We start from the raw sequence: 21216 nt of genomic DNA on the forward strand, positions 1-21216 counted from the left end.
ATTTTGGAAACTCTGATTTCCTGGTCACACACTTCGTTCACTTTACGGAGCTCTAGAGCTTGTTGCGAGAGTATCACGATCCCTACTTTTCCTGTTCCTTCACAGATGAACTCACTGTTCAGGATACAGCTTCTCCTCCTGGTCAGCTCCAGATTCAGGGTTTTCACAGGCCAGTTTATTTTGTATAGACACTGTTAAGAATCATTTTAGGTTTTCCTTTGTGATAACTGGTCTAAAACATATATATATATATCCTTTCCTTTCCCATGAGTAGTTCTTGAAAGTGTCCAATTCCTTGTAGAAACAGCATTTCACACCATGGCAAACTGTTTTAGAAACAAGACATACTAATACACCTAAGTCTTTATTTATTTGGCTCTAGGAAGAATTTGCATGAAAATGAGCCTATATGGCAAGTACAGCACCAGAGAGGTCCATCCTCTCTGCTCTACAGAGCCTCAGTGTTTAATACATACATGTGACGTTAGTAATAAAACCAGACAGTCCAGGAAGACAGGAGCCCTTTAAGGAAAATTCAGTTTAGAGTGACTTTTCAAATTGACCATTCTTTTTCATAGACTTAAATTCAAATAACAGATACATTCACAGGCCCAAATATTGGCATAGAATAAAATCATGTTCATTTATTTTTCTGCATCTTAGAATTTTAGAAAGCATAAAATTAAATACGTTGAATGTAATAAATTCATCCATACAAGTGCAAGTCTTCAGCTATAATGCATTTTATGGCAGATTTATCATTTAAAAAATGTACCAGTAAATCAAAAAAGAGGGAGTATGTCCATTTAACTTTTATTGAAGTGTATGGAGGAGGTCTTCAGAAATCAAATATGAGCATGAAGATATGGTCAAACATAAAATCTATCAAATTCAGTGAAAAGTTGCTGACTTTAAATAGTAGTTGTAAGAATGACCAATATATATTCTTTGTTAACAACCCTTCACTCTACAGTAAAAAAAAGAAAACAAACATTCAGTAAACATTCTTTCCTAAGGTAGTTTCCCTTATATAATCAGTGATTTCTCCATTTCTTTGTATACACAAATTTGTTGAACATACCAATCAGTGGTTCTCACAATTGAAAAATAAAAGCACACAAAAGTTTACACTCTTGTACAGGTAAATAAAAGATCACCTTGAATTAAACTGGATCTCCTTAAGGGTGTAGTATAGTTTCAGTTTCATTACCTATTACATAATTAGTTTCTTACATACAAATATTGACATATTTGGCTTGTGCTTCAAAGCCTTTGTGTCTATGATGTCCACGTCAACGCAGCTCATAATTTGAAGTCACTGGGGAGTTCTTTACTGCTGCTAGGTTTGACCTGATCATGCATTAGAGTCTCCTCAGCACCAGCTGTGGCACTGCACATCTCCGAGGAATCATCGGCATCAGGGTCCAAGCCTTCAGGACAGGGAAGTTTGAGCAGCTCTTCTCGGAGCTGAGCAGTGTGACGCTGTGCAGGGGAGAAGGAGTGATGTTAGAATTCCAAACACTAGGACTAGCACAACATCACTGAAGGGAGGCAATGAGTTTAAAACTAATCCAAAGAATTGGGTCTACCAATATTTATTGTGGATCTTCCTTAAGCTAGCTACTCTAACAGGCAAGTGAACAAAACTGGCACAAATCTCTATCTCAAAATATCTGATGTTGCTGATAAGCCCTAAGTACCTGAGTAGCATGACCACAGACTCTACCAATGCCCCGACCTCTGTAACAGAAACTGCATTATTAATGGCTTAGAGGACACCAGTCATTTGCAATATATAGTTTCAAGTTAAAGAGAATATCTTGACTTGTGATACACGCTGCCTCTGCCTTAAATATTTTTGAGAAAAGCAGTCCATAAATTAAAATAAACCCACTGCTATTTTAAAGAATGAAAACAGCATTTCTCAGGTACTAGGCCTTATACAGAACACTTGAAATGTTTCATACTCATTATCTCATGTCATGCTTGGAATACACCTTAGAAATAATTTCATCATCAGAATTTTTGAAAATGTAAACAAATGAAAAAAGAAGATCTAGAGAGAGTACCTTACTTTGTATTACCTATACTGCCATTTATGGAAGGATATAGAGATGTTAATAGAGAGTGGTTGGTTGTTTACAAACATTAAGCTTTAATTTATAACTTTCTAGTGAGAGACAAAAGATCTCAAATCTCACACTAAGGACTTTGAAAATTAGGCATGTCAATAGCTGATGCTGAAAATTAACCAGCATTCCTAGAACAAGGCACTGTGTTCAGCAGTAATAATGTAAAAAGCAAGGAGTAAAATAAGGAAGATACAGCTGGATAGAGACTGACTATACAATGCCATTTTCTCTAAGGGACTTGAGCATTTGTGGATCTTGGTATTTGCAGGGGATCTTGGAACTAATCCCCTGTGGATACAGAGGACCAATTACATGATCTCTGACTTAAAAGAGCCTACATTTTGGCTGGAAGTTTACATAAATAAGCAAGATAAAACAACTATACATTTGTAGCCATTTGTAAGGCTTCAAAATATATTTACATACTGGCAACTTAAAATTTTTCTAGCCCCAATTTCCCTTCTACCATGAACAATAGGAGAAAACATTAACTAAAGAATAAAAAACAAAATCGACAATTATTATTATTATTATTATTGACAATTGAGGCCCAGTTAAGGTGGGAATACTATGCCTTTATTGTGAAATTAAACAGAACAGCTGTGTACTTTTCTCAATTAGCATTCAGCAGCAAAAGTATATCTCAGATGATGAAAATGTAGGCTGATTCAGAGATAGAGATTTTTAAATCAGGATGACACAGAAACAAAAGACAATGAGAATCTGAGATAAAAGCAAGATACCAACTGAAGCAACAAAGCCAAAGTTGCTTTGGCTGGAATTTAGCCATTGAGTTTTTGTGTCAGGGAAAGACATATCTAAACACACTTGGGAAGATATCGATCTGGTTATGTGCTACAGAAAAAACTGTAAGGGTGGGAATGAAGGAGAGGAAGACTGAGCTCTGAGCACTGAAGAGAAAAATGGGGAGAGAAATTTCTGTATGAAGGCAGCACTGACAGGACCCAGCACTGAACAGATAGGTGTACTAGATGAAGGGGGATATAAATGTAATCTGAGGATTTTAAGACAGAGGAAAGTGTTTAAAATTAAGTAAATACAGAAAGTCAGAAAGACAGGATATCCAAGTAATATGCCAGTAATATAACTTTGAGAAAGCTAAGAGCAGACAACTTTTAAAAGTTTGCACTAGAAAAAACAAGTGGAAAGACCGTCCACAGATGAAAAGTACAGGGGGAAACACAAACACTAGATCAGTGTTATGAATGTTTTTAATAGGTAGGTATGGTGTTACAAGAGATTATACTGAAATCATCCAATTTAAAAGTCAAGGCAGGTTCCATGAAGCGAAATTTAAGATGAAAACTGAATGGAAGTGAGCCAGCACAGCAGGTGAAAAGCAACATCTGTAAAAGCCTGAAGCAGGGATGAGGGCTGTAGACAGGAAGGCAGGGTCACTGGCTTTGACAACCACAGAGTTGATAACTTTCACAGAACGGAAATTCAACTGCAAAACGCTCTTTAGTGAGAGGGTCATTTAAAAACAGAGGCAAAAGTATTAACAGCTCTAGTTTGGTAGTAAAAAGGCAAAAACATTTTTATAAATGGGGCAAGAGAAAACTATCTTAGGAAGATGCAGATGTTAAGAAACAGTTTTCTTTTTAAAGGTTTTATATTAAATGGAAAATCTCAAATATACACAGAAGTAGGCAGAATATAAAAAAGAACTTCCATGAGTCTACTTCAACACTTATCAACTCATGGCTAGTCTTCCTTCATCTATATTCCCACCACTTTTCTCATTTTATTTTGAAGCAAGCCTCAGATATCACATGGTTTTACATTCATAAATATTTCTGTGTGTAACCTGAAAAAACAGGAATATTTTAAAAATTCACCAATAAAAAACTAATAATCCCTTATCATCATCATCATCTAATCATTTTAAGTGAAGATACTTTAAAAGTTAGAAGGAAAGGAGCCAGTAGAGATAACCGTTATCAATGGAGGATAAAAGGAACAGAGGCGAGCAGGTATCCCAAGGCAGGGAAGAAAGAGTGGCTGTTGAAGCTATGATTCCCACATCAAAAAAAAAAAAAAAAATCCACTCACTCCCAAACCATCACGTTCTACATTTCCATTCTGTGAACACTCCAAGTTGAAATCAACAGCTCGCTTCCCCGCAAACAGGTTTGTATCACAGACACTAACTACCACACCCATCAGCTGTCAGGGGCTCTACAATCTCCCTCACTACTCCAAGTAACAAAATCCTGCAAAGGAAGAGGCCTAGAGGAACACAGTGCACAGCGTCTCCCCATCATCTTCATACAACTCTATGGGGCTCTGCTGGCTCACTTCCTATACTCACTTTTAATTTTAGGAACTGTCAATTCATTGTCAAAAGGAATGCATCTTTTCTGTAGACTTTTGGGGAGCCTCTGAACTTAATACATTTACTGTTTCTTGCTAGTGGTCATAGTTCTGTCAGGGAACATATACCTCTTCTTTTAAAGCCACCAGCAAGGCTTCTGTGAGGGAGGGTTACTCACCTTGAGAGCTGCTGCATGGTGAGACATGGTCCTGCCAACCCGCTTGTCACTGCTGTACTGCTGGATGTCAGCAATCCACTCCTCACACTGGGCCATGATCTCCACTCTTTTCAAGTAAAAGTGTTTATGTATAACCTTAAGAGTAAACCACGCCAGAGGACAAAAGGTGATCAAGTCAGAATTTAAAAGACAACACATGTGGCATTACAAAGAAATAAAATTTAAAAGATATGGCAATTTTTTTTTTTTTGGTCTCCAGAGAACTCAGTGTGGTGAACTGTACATTATTACTGATAACGTGGAAGAATCAGGATTATGGCATCAGATGACGTGTGTTGAAACAGCCAGGTTCTAGAGCAAAAAATAATGTCCTATCCCACTCAGACATTTCATTAGTTAATCTTATCCAGAGAACGTTAAGATATCTAGAACACAACAGAATCAGAAGTAAATGTAAATAAATGAATAACTAGGAGAAAAAGTACTGAAAACAGAAAAACTGTCAATTTCTATCTTTCAAAGAGAACTCAAACAACATCTGGATGGGTAAAGAGATTCTAAATCACTGGTATTTGCATAAAAATCAGAACCTAGCCCTAAAATACGCACTATTAATTTTGTCTTCTGGTTAACTTATGAACAAGATTTTATTTTATGAAGCTTATCTCCATGTGATAAATATACTTTACATTTCACTTTTTTAAACTTCTCTTTTTGGAAAACTGAGCAAAATTTCTGTGTACGTAGTAAGTCTGTTTTTGACAAATTTAAACTAGAAAATAGGTCATTTGGGAATTATTATTCTGTATTGTGGGTGAGCTACTTACTACACTGCCCAATGAGCTTGTCTCCCCTAAAGAAAAGACAACACCTACAACAGAAAAGTCATTAGGAAAGCCTGGGAATGGATGTAAAACACCAATAAGTTATTGAGTTTGATGCAAACAAGGATACAAAATGAGTAAGAAACAACCTAACATGAAGAGCCACGATAAGCACAGAACAAGATTCAATGGATAGACTGAATGTAGTATGTGAGTAAAAAGAATGAAGCCACAAGTGGCTACGTTTAAATGGCACTTTTACTGAAAGACGAAAGGAAGAATCAAAGTGCAGTTTTACAGTGTTTAGGTTTGAGGTGGTTATTATATACTCTGGTAGACTTGTCAAGTGGTTTATATATCTGGATACATTATTTGAGTCTTAAGGACACTGAGAAATTAGTTGATGATACAAACAGGAGGAACATTAAGTTTCTCATGGGCAGGAACTGAGTTTCATTTTTCCTCGGGTTCAGAGTACCTTAGTGCAATAGATGTTGGCTGCAAAATGAGTTGCTTAATATAAGTAACCCAAGTTTGAAAAGGGACAGAACACTATGCTTACGAGTATAAAGAAATGCATGTTTGTATTTCCTGTAATATTAGGAAAAGTAATAATTATCCACAGCCTTGAATACAAGCCTTTACAAAAATAAAATACGCAACTTTGTCAAAGTGCAAATTCATTTAGTAACAATAGAAGGAGAAACATTTTTTACACTCCTTCAATAGATTCAATGATGCCACTTGTTAACTTCGTATATATAGCTACATAGTAATAACACAATATTTGCTTAACAAAATTAACGATCAATTTAAAAATATTACAGGATCTTTAAAAATTTTAAATATCTTTGAAGATATTAAAGATCAATTTTCTGTCAGGTAAATATGCCAATTTTTCCTCTAAAGTATTGTGGTTTCTAGTACAATCTAAGACCAAAAATGTTTCATGACAGAGTTATAGTGTTAAGATATGATAAAGTAATCTGATATGACACGTGAAAAGTATAATCATATTTTAGGCAGACTAAAGAGAGATGACTAAGCCCAGGAAAAGAGCCACATTTCAGGATGTGGTAGAATAAAAGCATGTCACAGTATCAAGACAGGTTTCAGAAAGTAATCCAACTTTTTCCTAAAGAAAATAAACTATCTTTTTCTACAATGTTGACTCACAGATATTAGTATAAGGGCAAAGTTTCTATCTGCAAGATAACTAGAAAAGTTATCTCGCCGCTGCTGCTGGTCAGCTGCTAAGTCATGTTCAACTGTTTGCCGCCCCATGGACTGTAGCCCACCAGGCTTCTCTGCCCATGGGATTTCCCAGGCAAGAATACAGGAATGGGTTGCCATCTCCTTTTCCAAGAAAAATATCTTAACCTCTAACTGTCCAAAAACATAGTCAGATGTCTTTTAGGAAGTAATGGTTTAAAAAATCCATCTGTACTATACTACTACTGATTTTTAATGATTAAAGACAATAGTAAATACAGCACAGATACACTAAGTATAAACGCAAGCATGATACTAATAAACTATATTATATAGTGTCTTTAAAAAAGTATTTCATTAATTTTATTAAACATACTTCTTTAAAACATGGTGAAGGGTTTCTGATTTGTTCTAGCATTGCCCACTTAACCGTTGCTTGTCGAATGTTTCCGTCATATTCCCGAGAACTCTGTGTGCCACTGGGAGTGCCTCTAGACCGTTCATATCCTGGTTCATTAAAATAAGGCTCCGCTACTAATATAAGGGACTGAACAGACACCAACACCTGACAAACAAAGAAACAAAAACCAGTTACGACAGGACATTTTACTGCCGGTGAACTAATACCTTCCTTCATCAACTGGAGTCCCTTTGAGTAAATGCTTCCACATAATTTTATTACCATGAAGTCGATGTTAATAACTGACACCGAAATACTTCATTAAAGCAAAGGTACAACAGAATCTTATATAATTTTTATATATCATATGTTTTACATTCTTGAATCCTTGAAAACAAAACATAGGTTTCAATATCCTATTTCCTAAAACTCCTGAAAAAACACTTGCTTATAAACATCTCATATCAATTTAGACATCATTTTGCTCAAATTGTCCTTAAAGAGCATGACACTAACAATGTACTCGTAACAATACTCACTCGTAAGGAAAACTACATGAGGCAGTCTCTATTTCAATTCCAAGGAAAATTGACTTTCACAGTATCACAAAAATCTTCTTACTAGACCCTTCACTGGCAAGATGATATGGTTCTAAGACCACCTCTGATTCCCTACTTATACACCAGGTTTGTTTTTCTAGATATAATCAATACTTAGAGGTCATTATTATTAATACAATACTCCTTGCTAATATATAACTAGCTAATATGAAATCTTTGAAGGCAGGAAAATATTAGCTACAATCTGCCCACTTCATAAATTAAAAAGGATTAACATTTTCATTAGGAAAGATGATTAAGCGAAGTCAAGGATATGCACCTTAGAAAAGGGATAGATATTCTTAAAAACTGTTAAAAATTGGAAACTTGAACCTGAAATATATGACCTATGAATAAATAAGGTGAAATATGAACTGAGGTAACCACGTTATTGAGGTCAAGGTCAACTAGAGAAAAAAATTTAACGTGTATTAATTTCGAGGCAAAGATCTCATAATTTTTAAACTTACTGAAACTAAATATAATACTGAAGGAAAGTGATTTCCCTTGGCTATATACTTCCCCTCAACTCAAATCTGATACTTCTGAAATAATCTTCCAGGGAATATTTATTATTTCCTTTCCTCTTCCCTTTTAAATAAACTTCCTCTTATATAAGTAGGGTATATCCTTATTTTCTACAAAAGCAGAGAAGAAATTTTGTAACATAGGATTCAGTTACTTACTTAACCTCACATTCTTTGAGGCAAAATATGGTTTTATAAACTCAGGGAGCTGGAGATTCAAACAATTTATAAACTACTTCAGATTCATACTACATTTGGTTTTTTAAAACAGCTAAACTATATAAAGGAAAAAAATAGATGTTTTGTGTACAGAACAAAGAAAACTAGAGATATAAATTTGGGTATAACATTTTCTGCTAAAAAACTGAATTATAACATTTGCATTTTATAACACAATAGCAGAGATCAATATTTCTGGAATTAAATTCAAAGAGTAATTGATAACATGTGGTCTTTTATCACCGGGTGACATTATCTACTTTTAATGGGCATCTTCTATTCATGTTTTTTAACATATACCTTTTAGGAGATTACATAAATGCTGCTTCATTTTTCTTCAGTGAACCAAGCTATTTAGGAGTCAAAATATTCGTTTTATGGAATTTCTGGAGTCTTGAATTATCTCACAGATTTACTCATTTTATTTCACAGCACACTTTACTGTAGCCCAAAAAGCACTCCCATGAAAAAACAGTAAATAAATGCTTGAGAAGAAGAATTTCTCTTTTTTAAAAGGGTTTGATTTTCAATATTTGAAATTAATGATTTCTCTAACTCTGAGAAACACTATGTTACGAAGTGAGAGAGACCAAGACAGGCAGAATAACTTCATCCCCTCAGAATCCTTATTTTGGTCACCTGTAAAATAGAAACCATACCTACAACTGTGAGAACTAAATAAGGTATCGAGGGGTGTAAAACAGTAGGACTCATAAGTAAGTGTAATTAATATACAATAGTTATTCTTTCCTGGAGTAAAAATGACACCATGCATTCAGAAGACAGCAAAACAGAAAACAAAATCATTCTTACTCTAAAAACAATATATTTTAACTTAAGTTCAGTTCAGTCGCTCAGTCATGTCCGACTCTTTGCGACCCCATGAATTGCAGCACGCCAGGCCTCCCTGTCCATCACCAACTCCTGGAGTTCACTCAGACTCATGTCCATCGAGTCTGTGATGCCATCCAGCCATCTCATCCTCTGTTGTCCCCTTCTCCTCCTGCCCCCAATCCCTCCCAGCATCAGAGTCTTTTCCAATGAGTCAATTCTTCGCATGAGGTGGCCAAAGTACTGGAGTTTCAGCTTTAGCATCAGTCCTTCCAAAGAACACCCAGGGCTGATCTCCTTCAGAATGGACTGGTTGGATTTCCTTGCAGTCCAAGGGACTCTCAAGAGTCTTCTCCAACACGACAGTTCAAAAGCATCAATTCTTCGGCGCTCAGCTTTCTTCACAGTCCAACTCTCACATCCATACATGACTACTGGGAAAACCATAGCCTTGACTAGATGGACCTTTGTTGGCAAAGTAATGTCTCTGCTTTTGAATATGCTATCTAGGTTGGTCATAACTTTCCTTCTAAGGCGTAAGCGTCTTTTAATTTCATGTCTGCAATCAGCATCTGCAGTGATTTTGGAGCCCAAAAAAATAAAGTCTGACACTATTTCCTCATCTATTTGCCATGAAGTGATGGGACCAGATGCCATAATCTTAGTTTTCTGAAACTAAGAAAAACTTAGTTTTACCCATATTTTAACTTATGGGTATGCAAACAGGAGTCAGCATGAGCTCCATTTTGATCAACAAAACTTAAGAGCTTCCTGGATTAAACCAAGAAGTAAACAAACCCAAAAAATCCCAATATTCATCATAGCTATATCTGGTAAAGTGCTTTCTCAGAATGAGTCATTAATTAGCAGAAAAACATCTACTAGATACCATATTATGTACATAAATTATACTAAAGTTAATGTAATAATAAACAATATATTTTCATTCCATAGTGTAAGTTCACTGATTTTTAGTCAGTCCTCTGATATTTTCATGAAGAGTTAAAAAAAAAAAAACTTGTATTCATAGGCTGAATTTACTGTCCCTCTCCTCTTTAGCTTTATGTTAGTATCCACAAAATTGCATTATAACTTATTCAGAGGCTGACTAAATCAAGAATCATATAAGTGCTTCCTTTCATTAACTGTGTCAAGCAAAAATTTTAACCTTGCTGTAACATCTGCTATTAGGCCATCAACCAGTCAGCAATCTTGTCTTCTATTAATGCCTTTATTTTCAAATTATATCATGTCAGAAGATTTAATTCTTTGACTTAGTCTGTTACATTAAAAAAAATTATTATAGATATTTCAAACACAGCAAAGTACAGACTATACAATCCAAAATATTAATCTGTAACAAGAAACTATAGTATACGAAATAACATATTTAGGATAATGGAAAGAAACAAGTCTTAGTTAAAATGCTTTAGGTTTTCAGAATAGCAAGTACCCTCCTCTATGGAAAATTATGCTGCTACTGGGTAGGACTATAATCAACGGGTGATTTCCAGAACTTTCAATTTTAAGAAAAATGTTAGGATTTATACATTATCATATTATACAAAGGTTTATGAATGGTTGATTATGTGACATTAAGTATGTTTACTCTTGCACGACATCTTTATTAACATCCAACTGTAACAAATTATTTGTAAGACATTAATATACATTTTAGATATAGCAACATTAAAAACCAATCACATAAGCAAATGTAAAATTTGGTGTTATTGACAAAATGTAGTAATTCTTGATGATAGTTCTAATGAATGATATGACTTTTGACCTTAAATTATGCAAATAATCAAGACTATTACCAGGTTACTGCTGGATATGAGACCTATGACATAACACTACAAAATTTTATATTTTTACACAAATAAATATTCTTTTAAGAATCTCATTACAAAGAAACTAAGCAATTCTAATACTGTTTGTCACTGTTCCAAATATTTTGGAAATCTTTTAAATTGCATATAACCTTCAGAAGTTTTTGTGGATGATTTTTAATCTGGCAAAAGTACTTTTAACTTATGGGTACAAACAAAAGAGTAAAACAGTAATTGTGGGTCCCAAAATCTAAATAAAAAGAAATTACTTTTTCCTTAGGCTCTGTAGTCTGCTTCTGAAGAAAGTTTCTAACAGAGAACAAGGGGCAAGGCATTCCTGCCTAGAAGCATTTATTTCTAGTTTATAAAGCAGTATCACACACATAAAAAAACCCTACAAACCAATGTTTCTTAGAAATATGGGTACAAAAAACCTCAAGCAAAATGCTAGCAAACTGGGACTTTCCCTGGAAGTTCAGTGCTTAGGACCTGCGCCTTCAATGCCTGGGTTGAGGTTCAATACCTGGTAGGGGATCTAAGATCCCACAAGCTGCCTGACACAGACAGAAAAGGGAAAAAAACTAGTGAATCGAATCCAATTACATACAAAATTAAAAGACGCTTGCTCCTTGGAAGGAAAGTTATGACCAACCCAGATTGCATGTTAAAAAGCACAGACATTACTTTGTCAACAAAGATCCGTCTAGTCAAGGCTGTGGTTTTTCCAGTGGTCATGTATGGATGTGAGAGTTGGACTATAAAGAAAGCTGAGCACCGAAGAATTGATGTTTTTGAACTGTGGTGTTGGAGAAGACTCTTGAGAGTCCCTTGGACTGCAAGGAGATCCAACCAGTCCATCCTAAAGGAGATCAGTCCTGGGTGTTTCATTGGAAGGACTGATGTTGAAGCTGAAACTCCAATACTTTGTCCACCTGATGTGGAGAGCTGACTCCTTGGAAAAGACTCTGATGCTGGGAAAGATTGAGGGCAGGAGGAGAAGGGGACAACAGAGGCTGAGATGGTTGGATGGCAACACCGACTCAATGGACATGGGTTTGGGTAGACTCCGGGAGTTGGTGATGGACAGGGAGGCCTGGCGTGCTGCGGTTCATGGGGTCGCAGAGTCGGACACAACTGAGCAACTGAACTGAACTGAACTTACAAAAAGAATCACACATGATGACCAACTAACTAAGCTTTATCCCAGGAAAGCAAGATTGATTCATTAAAAAGAAAAAAAAATACATCATTTCATAGAATAAAAAATAAAAATAACAAAATCATTTCAAAAGATACAAAAGAAGCATTTGACAAAATCCAGCATCTGTTCATGATAAAAATACTCAAGGCAATAGGAGTAGAAGGGAATGTCCTCAACATGATGAAGGAAATTTATGAAAAACCCACAGCTATGATCACACTCAATGGGCAAAGACTGAAAGTTCCCCTAAGGTCTGGAGAAGACAAGGCTATTCACTCTTGTCATAAAAAATGTATAGCCTCTCTTGCTCTTGCTCAAGTCAATTTTGTCACAGATCTGGAAATCAATATTTAGTAAGCCATCTAAAGTATAGGGAAAGTGATATAATAATGGTATTATCCATTAAACGGAAATAATGAAAGTGAAAGTTAGTAAAAAATGGAGAAATAGTTCCATTATATAAGAGCGCAAAAGATTATTACACAGCAATTAGAAATTATAAAAATATAAGCTAGAAAGATGGATATGCTCTAATGTTAAATGAACACAGAGGTACACAAATAATTATCTACTATGTTAATTATAACCATGTGAACTATGTATATGACAAAAAGCCCTAAAGGGAAAACACAGAAGAGATACTAATTTATGTGAGGGTAGCAAGTTTCCAAAGTTGTAAAATTTAAATGCTTCCAAGTAAGCTTCGTTATCTCCCAGGATTTTTGGTATATATTTGACATACAGGCAATAAAAAAGTTAAAAGGAAATACAATTTTTTTCTTTTCTTTTAGGCCATGTCCCATGGCCTGTGTGACTGTAGTCCCCCAGCCAGGGATGGAACCTGTGCTACCAGCACTGCAACTATAATGTTAACCTCTGGACTGCCAGGGAAGTCCCAGCAAATACAATTTTAGACTAAAAAAACCTGAAGATTAATTGTAAATTTATTTTTTGAAACTACATAAACTCAACAAAAAATTGATTCCAATTCTCAGGTATAAGTCTAATTTACTTCATGAAAAATAGGCTATGTCTTAGTTTCCTTTCAGAGTAAATTCGTCATAAAAACAGCTTCTGTTGACAAGAGTAACATACATGTAGGAAAATATTTTAAAGTTTTTGAACATATTACTTTTTATCTTTTTTAACTGAAGTTCTGTTGATTTACTATGTTGTGTTAGTTTCTGGTATACAGCAAAAGTGAATATATATATATTCACTTTCATATTCTTTCCCATTACAGGTTACTACAAGATAATGAATACAGATCCCTGCACTGTACAGTGGGAGCCTGGTGCTTAGCTATTTTATATATAGTAGTTTGTAGCTGCTAATCCCAAACTCCTAATTTATACCTCCCCCTACATAATCACTTCTAAAATGAAGAAGCAGGTACCCGGAGAAATATTTTATTAACTTTAGTTACTTTGAATGAATCATGTAATCTCTTTTTCTTGGATCTCCGAATTAGCAAAAGGAAAAAAGCTTATATTACAGTGCCATTTCTTTAATTCATGCGAACGCTGCAAGGTCTTTTCAGAACATCTAAAAGAGTCACATCCTAGAGAATGATCTTTCCTATCTCTTTCACTGAATACAAAATAAGAATTAGGAAAAGAATCCTTTCAAGGTAGGTCAACTTTAATAAGCTTACCTGGGGATAATTTATGGTTGTCTTTCTTAAAATAAACACTAAACTGTAAATGTGGAGTTCATTATGTAGCAACAGCAGTTTGTTTCTGTTACCTTAAGGACCAAGCAACACAGTTAATTCCTATCATTATTATGTCTGTCTTTTTGTGGGAATTCTGAACTATTAAGATGAAGCACTGGCCAAAAAAGATTTGATCGGATAGTTTTAGAACATTTTATTTTATGTAGTCCAATGGCTTGTGAAAGTTAACTTAAAAAATTTCAAGGCTATGAAATACATGTGTTAAGTGCTCTGCAAAATAAGAATGGCAAATCTCAAGATTTATGAATTCCTGGACAGTACTTCTAAATCTCAGATGAGTTCCATTATTAACTAGATTATAAAAGAATCATATCATGGGTGGAGAGATATGTAATACTGCTGCTGCTGCTGCTAAGTCGCTTCAGTCATGTCCGACTCTGCGACCCCAGAGATGGCAGCCCACCAGGCTCCCTTATCCCTGGGATTCTCCAGGCAAGAACACTGGAGTGGGCTTCCATTTCCTTCTCCAATGCATGAAAGTGAAAAGTGAAAGTGAAGTCGCTCAGTCGTGTCTGACTCTTTGCGACCCCATGGACTGCAGCCCACCAGGCTCCTCCGTCCAAGGGATTTTCCAGGCAAGAGTACTGGAGTGGGGTGCCATTGCCTTCTCCTACATAATACTAGTAGTTATTAAATTCTACTCACCTGAGTTTGAACCAGTAGGGACTGACTGGGAGATGGGAGAGGCTAATCTAACTTATCTGATCCTGTTGCACCTGAGTGTACTTTAAGGCAAGTCAGGGATTTTTTTAACAGGGAATTTTGACAAAAAGAAATTTTTAATGTCTTAACTTAAGAATCTCAACTCCAAATGAGATATAATTCCATTGTACTAATTGCTTACCTATAAGCTATTTCATATGTACTTTCTATCAATCTGCATTTTTATTTTTTATGGTTTGTTTATTCTTGGTCACTAAAAAAAAAGTTCTTAAACATATATGGTTCTTTATTTTCTAAGTGAAACTGTAAGAGAAATTTGTTTACTTGCAAAAAGCTTGAGGTCTGAGGATTCCACTTCTCTTCTGGTCTTCCATGCCATGTATTTAAGATGCTTAAACAAACCTGAGAAAGAAGGGGGGAAAGTTATAAACAGAGTTGAAAGGAGTGCTTTTTAAAAGTAAACACCCAGAACTAGGAATAAAATTGAAATGTTATTATGTCCAAGTATCTGAGTTTTATGGCCCCCAACAAAACCCTAAGGTTAGGTCTGTTAAAACAAATTTTTATCTTCAGATGTGATCTAAATTTATGTGGCATTACAATTTCTTCATTAGTGAAAAATGAATCAGCAGCTATTATAGATTAATACAAGCAACATATGTTTTTAATGAAGACTCTTTTCCAAACATCATCATCAACAACAAAATTCTTGGTGAGGAAAAGTGGTATTATTTTATATTTAAGAAAATCTCTTTAAAAATTTTGAAATGGGATATAGCTTGATAAAAAAGATATTGACTTAAATCTGCCTCTACATTCCATTTGTTGTAATATATTGTTTTGGTTGAAATGCATGACTAAAATCTGGTCTCACACAAGCATGAAGTAGGAAAAGGGAGGACACTGCAGATGCCTTGACATGATCCTGAGGATCCCCAGAGTGCCTCAGAACAAACTTGAAGACACTAGTCACTTGTTCACTCATAGAGCAAGAATGAACTCAAAGCATCCGCCAAACACAGGCCAACATTTACTCGAGGAGAAAGAGAACCTGGGACATGTTATCTGTACTTGTAAACTAACAATTTTATGTAATAGGCAACAAATTTGCCCATTTAAAGCAGTCTTTAAAAAAGCAGCTTTTATTGGTATTTCCTTGGTATTCTCTCAATGCTCTGTGAGAATAACAATGCAAAATACATTAATTCATTTAGTAAATTCACTAATAATTTTAAAGGATGTGCATATGAACAGCTTTGTGAATTATCATTTAAAGCACCATCAGACATATCACGCCACCTGGAATCTTAAGTCCTTAACCTTTTACCGATACTAGTAATTTTTAAGGAAGTATTAATAATTTCTTAAATAATTCTTAACATTTACATTTAAACTTTATTAAGTTCCAATCTCTCCCTTGAATAAAGTCAACACTGCTATTTCATCTACTTTGCTCAGTTATAATAGACTTGTTCTTTGCTTTCTCAAAGTAAGGTCGACCTCTGGTTAAGTATACTATAATAAAATCAGAAAATGAATCCCAACTTTGTGATTTGAGCATATGGTGAATACAAAATGATAACTTGTAAGCACAGATCTGAGATAAGCTGCACCTTTTAAAAACAGGAAGGCAAAACCAGGGGAAAACTTGGGCCATCTCTAATAAACCGGATCAACTTCACACATCTGCTGTTCTCACAGCAGCAAAGACGTTGTCTGCTTGTGAAGTTGAGAAGTTTCTTCTGACCTTTGAGTAATTTTGAAACATTGAATACACTCAGTGTAGAATTTACTACCAAAATTTCATCAAATCAAAGTTCCTTTGACAAGTGATTGTTCTTTTAAATCTCATTTTTAAGGTTTATTGTCATATGAAATGATTTTTATTATACCTCATTTATATTTTTATTATGCATTTTTGGGGGGCAGGGATAGGAATCAATTTTTCTATTTATAAGAAAATATAAAAAATTTTAACACAAATCAGACTTAATGGTATGTATCAGAAAACATGGATAGTATCTTTAGGCACTTGTGAAAAGGTACGTGGAACCAACGATACAGCAAGTAAAGAAAGGTGAGTGGCAAAGACAGACGCCTGGCACTACTGTTTTCTGAGTGGAGACAGCACTCAACTGACCAAGGCTGTGCTGAGTAAGTCAGTCCCTCACAGTAACTCCTGAAAACTGTGAGTGGTTTGTAAGTAACACCATTGTGTTTCTGCCGTCAGGTTCTTCCTCTCTCAATCCTGAGGCTGATTTTTGATTACAGGGAACAGAAACATGAAGAAACTCATGTATTTTGAAAAGAAGGTAAGTAAAACAAAATTTCAGTTCAAATTACAAAGAACCTTTGGGTTACAATACTTTGGCATTAAAAACAAAGGACTTCAATTACATTACCTTGCCATCATTATAAAGGTTTGGATTGAATCGCACACTATGACCACCAGTCGTCTCTAGATTCACAAGAGGGGGTGAACTGGGATAATCTTGAGGAAAATATACATCAAACTCAAAGCAGCCATTTGCATAAGGAGTGTCCGCAGGACCAGTTATCAGGACCTAGTATGCACATACGAATACAAAAGCCTATGTTACTATTTTTCAACACTGTTGTTGAAAAAAACAACGCAAAATAATAATCTTCTTACATCCTATATACATCTCAATCAAAATGTGCTAAAAATAAAGTAAAAGTTAAAAACATACACAGGAATAGGAAACGGTTTTAAATTACGATTAAAGTGATTTTGTTTTGGTGAAAACAGGCTTTTAAAAGAGAAATGCCCAACTGCCAACAGGAAAGCTTACCCAACAGCAAATACCTTTTAAAATATTAAGTTACGTTTTTTTCTAAGTGCTTTCCTTCATGATCTCTACAGTACTGTCAACAATTTGAGACTCTAATACATCATTACTATCTCAAAGGTATAAGAGTACCTTTCTGTTTCAAATTGTCAAGTTAATGTTTTAAGAAATAACTTACTTTTAAATATTATCTTCTGGGATAATGAGACAAATAGGTAACACAAATAAAATTCTCATGTAACAACTAATGACCAAAAGGTTCTGAGAGAAGAGCAGGTGTGTCCCTTAGGGCTGTGTGCGTGTGTGTATGCACACTGCGTGCTCAGTCGTGTCTGACTCTTTGAACCCCATGGACTGTAGCCTGCCAGGTTCCTCCGTCCATGGAAATTTTCCAGGGAAGAATATGGAGTGGGCTGCCATTTCCTTCTCCAGGGGATCTGCCCGATCCAGGGACTGAATCCACATCTCCTGCATTGGCAGGCAGATTCTTTACACTGTGCCACTTGGGAAGCCTTCCCTTAGGGTTATTGGTAGTCCAAAAACCCCAACAGTGACTATCAGGATTATTCAATGAATTATATTTGAATCAATAGATATTCAGTGTACAAGACACAAGCAGCAAAGCCTCGGGTCCTGAACTGCTATGCATGGAGGCAAGTGGTACTACAGTCTCATCAATTTAAACTCAGATTTATGTTTTGTGGATTCAACTTGGGATTCTTTATGTTAGGTGCAGTATAATAACAAAGTCACAAGTCTGAATTTATGTGGGCCACTTAGAGATAAAATACTTCCCTAGGCAATCATCTAATAATTGGCTCTACTGTTTGTAACAAGGGAATGTGTGGTCAATAAGCAAGGTCTGTGAAATTTCTACTGAAAAATTATCCAAAAGAGCAAAACAAAAAAGCAAGCAAACAAAAAACTTTCCTCAAATCAATGGATCAATAGTTTCAGCTGTGTATCTAAGGAAGACTGACTATTTAATCCATTAGTTAAATGATGTAAAGAAAGGTTCCTCCCACCCCAGGGATCAAAGCTTTGAAAGTTACTTGCTGCAGCATCTCTTGGAATCTGAGGCCAGATCACCACAGTATTAAAACATAAAGCTGCATGTTTTATTTATTATTGTACTACCCCTGCTTACATCATAGATGACATGAATCTGTAAATACATTACATTATATTACCTAGGGAAAAAAAAACCTGAAGACTGATAGTATAAAACCTGAGAGAAATATTTTGGATTATAAGGAAGAAATCCTGTGACTTTTTTTCTACTGATCAGCATTAAATCCTTTGATAATATGCTCTAAAACTATGACAGGCTATATACAGCCTTTGTTTGGGGTAGGTATTTCTAGATCTTTTGTTTTTGAATGGTACTTGCTACTCTCATTCACGTACTCTGAACATTAGAAAAAGACTTCCTTCATTGATATCCAAAACAGTCAACAGAATTTTTATTCAATGTATTAAAACTTCATGCTATTTCTAGTGGTATTTTATATGAATATCTGAGTAACTGGATTAGTCAGAGAAGTAAGAAAACGGTTGTTCTTCCACCTTCATGATGTCAAGCCGCTCCTCGTCACAGCGCACAAACACACTGGAGGACGAGGACAGAGGCAGTGAGGTGGACAGCGTCACGGCTTCCTGTGCAAGGCGGCGGGCTCTGGCAGCACTGTTGGCGTCGTTTGCATTTTTCACCTGAGACATGTAGTGGTAGTTTACTTTAAAGCCCAACTTCCCATCTTCATCTTCAGAAACCATCTCAAATGTATCTAAAACAAGAAAAAGGAAAAAAAAAAAAACACTGAAAAAAAAAAGAGAACCAGAATGGAGGATAGCTGTTATAATAACAAAAATCACAAATAAAGAAATCACTAACCCTTCTTCACCCAAAATGGAGAGACTGCAATGTGAAAGAAGGGCAAACTTATCAGTGTTTATGTAATACCTACATATATGTGTTAATGCTGCTAGATGGATAGAATATATCATGGAGACAAAGGCAGAAATGATTTTTAATTTGCAGTTTGGACATGTAGGTAGATTATATTAAGTATTTAAATGATATGTAGTAGATAAATTTATTCTTAAAATGAATGATATATTTTTTTGCCAAAATAATTCAAAATATGAAATACTGTAAAGTATTTCATTATATTTCATTTTTAAAAGAGAATAAAACTTTATATATTTGCACTGATTTGGAATCAGAAAACAGAAGTGACAAGCTGCAGTTTACTTCTGTATTACTTTTGAAATTAAATTAACAAGATAAAAGAGGATTATTAGGAAAATCTCCTAAATACTCTGACAGAATACAAATAATGGGCTAATTCTTTACAATATATTTAGGTAGAGTTGGAAGGACTTAAAGTTATTCTTTACTTATAAGCTAAATCCATATAGAACAGAAAGAAAAAATTATCTCTAATTCAGATTAACCCTAATTCACCAAAGGACTAAAACAAAGATGCTTAAATAACTTATAACACTAAATTAAAACTACCTACAAATGCTAGGGCAAATACAAAGAAACAATGGCAACTTTTGATCTTGTCTACATACAATTTTAAATATCTAGAAAAACATTAAAACTACATTTTAATTACCATTAATGCAATAAATTTTACCAAGAAGTGCAAGGTCCTAGGCTTGGTTCTTTGGGGTAAATAATAAATAGGAAAATATATCTGCCTTCAAGAAGCTTATAGCCTACAAAAAAGGAGAACCTATACAGTGTTCTACAAATATACTATGTCTCAGCAAGACTTCTGAATAGTTTCAATTAGCAAATATGTAAACCAGAGCTATTCATCTGCCCAACTCAACTGCTTTTCACATAATACAGGGAAAAATTTCCTTTGAGTTTTATAAACAGCAATTCACCAGATACACATATGGCCTATTGCTATGCCTGAAGGAAATTTTTACATCATATATTTACATTTAGACTTAAAGTCATGTCCAACTGGTAGAGTTTATGATTTTAAAAGATATGAGGGAAGCCTCCTAGCGACTAACATTAATCAACGCTTATGCCCTGTGACTCTGACAGTATGACATAAATCTACATTTTTGGGGGAAACTCCTACTTTACTGTTCTTTTTAATATCGTCAATGTCCTTTGGGTTGGTTCTCAAGAAAGATAAAGAAGGACATATAATAACAGTTAAAAGTGGTTATTAAAACTTGAAGTCTAGTGTTTGTTTATAGACCAGCATGTTATGAAGGGTACTTAAGTGATCTTTTCATCTGTCCTTACTTGCCAAGAGTTTTGTAATGGGAAAGGCTACAAGAGAACTATGCATAACTACCTTTTCTAAAAGTAAATCCCATGGAACTCTAAAAAGGTTTAAAAGTTACAGACTTAGCTCCAAGTCCCAAGTTTTGGCTTTCTTCAGGCAAGGATATAGAGACACAGAGAGGTAAAGAACAAAAACCACTTTCTGCCTGTTTGCTAGACATTTGGCTTTGTTTTTTCCCCCCTAGGTTTCTACTGAATCATGATTCCCAAACATATCTGTAAGTACAGCTATAAATTCAGAGACAGAAAGATGATAAAAATTTTTGCACGTGTTCTTGTCTGGAAAATCCTATGGACAGAGGAACCTGGAAGGCTACAGTCCATGGGGTCACGAAAAAGTTGGACATGACTTAGTGACTAAACAATAACAACAATATATGTGCATACATACATATATAGAGTATA

General features: G+C 35.1%; 1 protein-coding gene across 16 annotated transcripts in view; it reads right to left on the bottom strand.

Annotated features, from left to right (window-relative positions):
• Nucleotides 1–351: 351 nt before the first annotated feature.
• BIRC6 (baculoviral IAP repeat containing 6) overlaps nucleotides 352–21216 on the bottom strand; it is a 215065-nt gene continuing 194200 nt past the window's right edge. For all 16 annotated transcript variants that reach the window (XR_015137258.1, XM_086327523.1, XM_086327522.1 and 13 more), the window contains 6 exons: nucleotides 19062–19279; nucleotides 17088–17249; nucleotides 15010–15087; nucleotides 7058–7246; nucleotides 4646–4780; nucleotides 352–1482 (listed from right to left, as the gene is read on the bottom strand). Coding sequence is in view for 15 of the 16 variants with exons in the window: in XM_086327523.1 (XP_086183649.1) it covers nucleotides 1303–1482; nucleotides 4646–4780; nucleotides 7058–7246; nucleotides 15010–15087; nucleotides 17088–17249; nucleotides 19062–19279 (962 nt within the window). In the remaining variant the exon portion in view is untranslated. The remainder of the gene's footprint in view (nucleotides 1483–4645; nucleotides 4781–7057; nucleotides 7247–15009; nucleotides 15088–17087; nucleotides 17250–19061; nucleotides 19280–21216) is intronic.

This window comes from Bos grunniens, chromosome 11 (genome assembly GCF_055505025.1).
Source record: "Bos grunniens cultivar Pamir isolate PY7600 chromosome 11, Bosgru_T2T1.0, whole genome shotgun sequence".
In the NCBI taxonomy this organism is placed as follows: Eukaryota; Metazoa; Chordata; class Mammalia; order Artiodactyla; family Bovidae; genus Bos; species Bos grunniens.